The 1,266-nt window shown below is 45.3% G+C and overlaps 1 protein-coding gene across 5 annotated transcripts in view; it reads right to left on the bottom strand.

Annotated features, from left to right (window-relative positions):
- The window catches only part of mpp3a (MAGUK p55 scaffold protein 3a), a 29,960-nt gene that overhangs the window by 12,620 nt on the left and 16,074 nt on the right, over positions 1–1,266 (bottom strand). For all 5 annotated transcript variants that reach the window (XM_032537365.1, XM_032537364.1, XM_032537366.1 and 2 more), the window contains 3 exons: positions 848–928; positions 610–747; positions 397–478 (listed from right to left, as the gene is read on the bottom strand). In XM_032537365.1, coding sequence (XP_032393256.1) covers positions 397–478; positions 610–747; positions 848–928 — 301 coding nt within the window. The remainder of the gene's footprint in view (positions 1–396; positions 479–609; positions 748–847; positions 929–1,266) is intronic.

The following is a 1,266-nucleotide window of genomic DNA, read 5'->3' as shown; positions in this document are numbered from 1 at the left end:
ACACACACACATATATACACACACACACACACAGTATACATACAGATAGATAGATAGATAGACAGACACACACACACACACACACACACACACGGAGGGGGAAATTACTTAATTTCTAAAATGGATGGCTACAGCCTTGAATGTGAGCAGTTCACCATTTCCTATCTTTAAAGCCCTAGCAAAGTAAAATGATATTATTTTACAAGGAAAAAAGGATTTAAAAATTGTTCTACCCTGATAAACACCATGTAACCTTTTACATCAATTTCACTAGCTCTTGTCTGTGTTCCAACCCCCCCAGGTTGGGAACTGCATGTACTGCATGTAGTCTAGTAGTGTGACACAGCATTCAGACGCCCAGAGAAAGTAGACCAAAGAAGCAGCAGCACATTTTACCACTTCGGTCGGCTGCACCTCCTCTCATGATCCGAGCCACCATCACCACCCCGGTGGCTTCATCCCGCCTTATGGTGGCTCCCTGGAATACAGACAGATGATATAAGATTATTAATAGGGAAAAAAAGATCAAAAAGGTCTCAGTCTCTTCCTCTTTCATCCAGTTATGTTGCTGACTATTAATGTTCTCCACTTTTCTCCTTCACAACTCACCAGAGGCTCCTTATTCTTCACCAGCCTGACAATTTTCACCGACTCTTCCTCCAGCTCATCCTCAAAGTCATCTGGCAGTGGCGGCAGCACAGGATCAAAGTTCTTCTGTGCCACGGTGTCATGCACCGAGAGAACGGCCTGATGAGACAGAAAAAAGAAGTGCTGAAAATACAGGGCTGACAATGGGGGGGGGGGCAGAGGGATAAAATGTCTGACAGGAAAGATACCTTAAGTATACCTTAAGATGTGGTGACGTCAGCAGGTGCAGCAGCTCCTTCTCCTCAGTGCTCATTGGTCCGCTCTGCAGCTCCTCTGCCACCTGCCAATCACAAAACACACATGACTGCTGACCCGGTACCAACCCGTGCATGTGCATACCGGTAATTCACGCTGCAGTTTACCGTAGAATAAATGCAGACAGAATCTACGCAACAAACATGCACACAGGGGAAGATAAGTAGCGAGCAGCTAAGGTCAGCAGTTTCCCCCACTGATAACTGGTGAGAGTCAGAGAGCAGCAGGATATGGAGTTTCATTAGATGAGCATTGATGATTCAGCACTTTGAGAACATTAAAATTCACTTTTGATACCTGCATTGCTTCTCTGTCGGAGCTAACTCATTGTGGTTGACTGCTGTGCCCAAGTGGAAAAGTAAT

Source organism: Etheostoma spectabile, chromosome 15 (genome assembly GCF_008692095.1).
Source record: "Etheostoma spectabile isolate EspeVRDwgs_2016 chromosome 15, UIUC_Espe_1.0, whole genome shotgun sequence".
Taxonomy (NCBI): Eukaryota; Metazoa; Chordata; class Actinopteri; order Perciformes; family Percidae; genus Etheostoma; species Etheostoma spectabile.
Note: the sequence above shows the minus strand (reverse complement) of the source record. Positions and strands in the feature narration are given on the sequence as shown.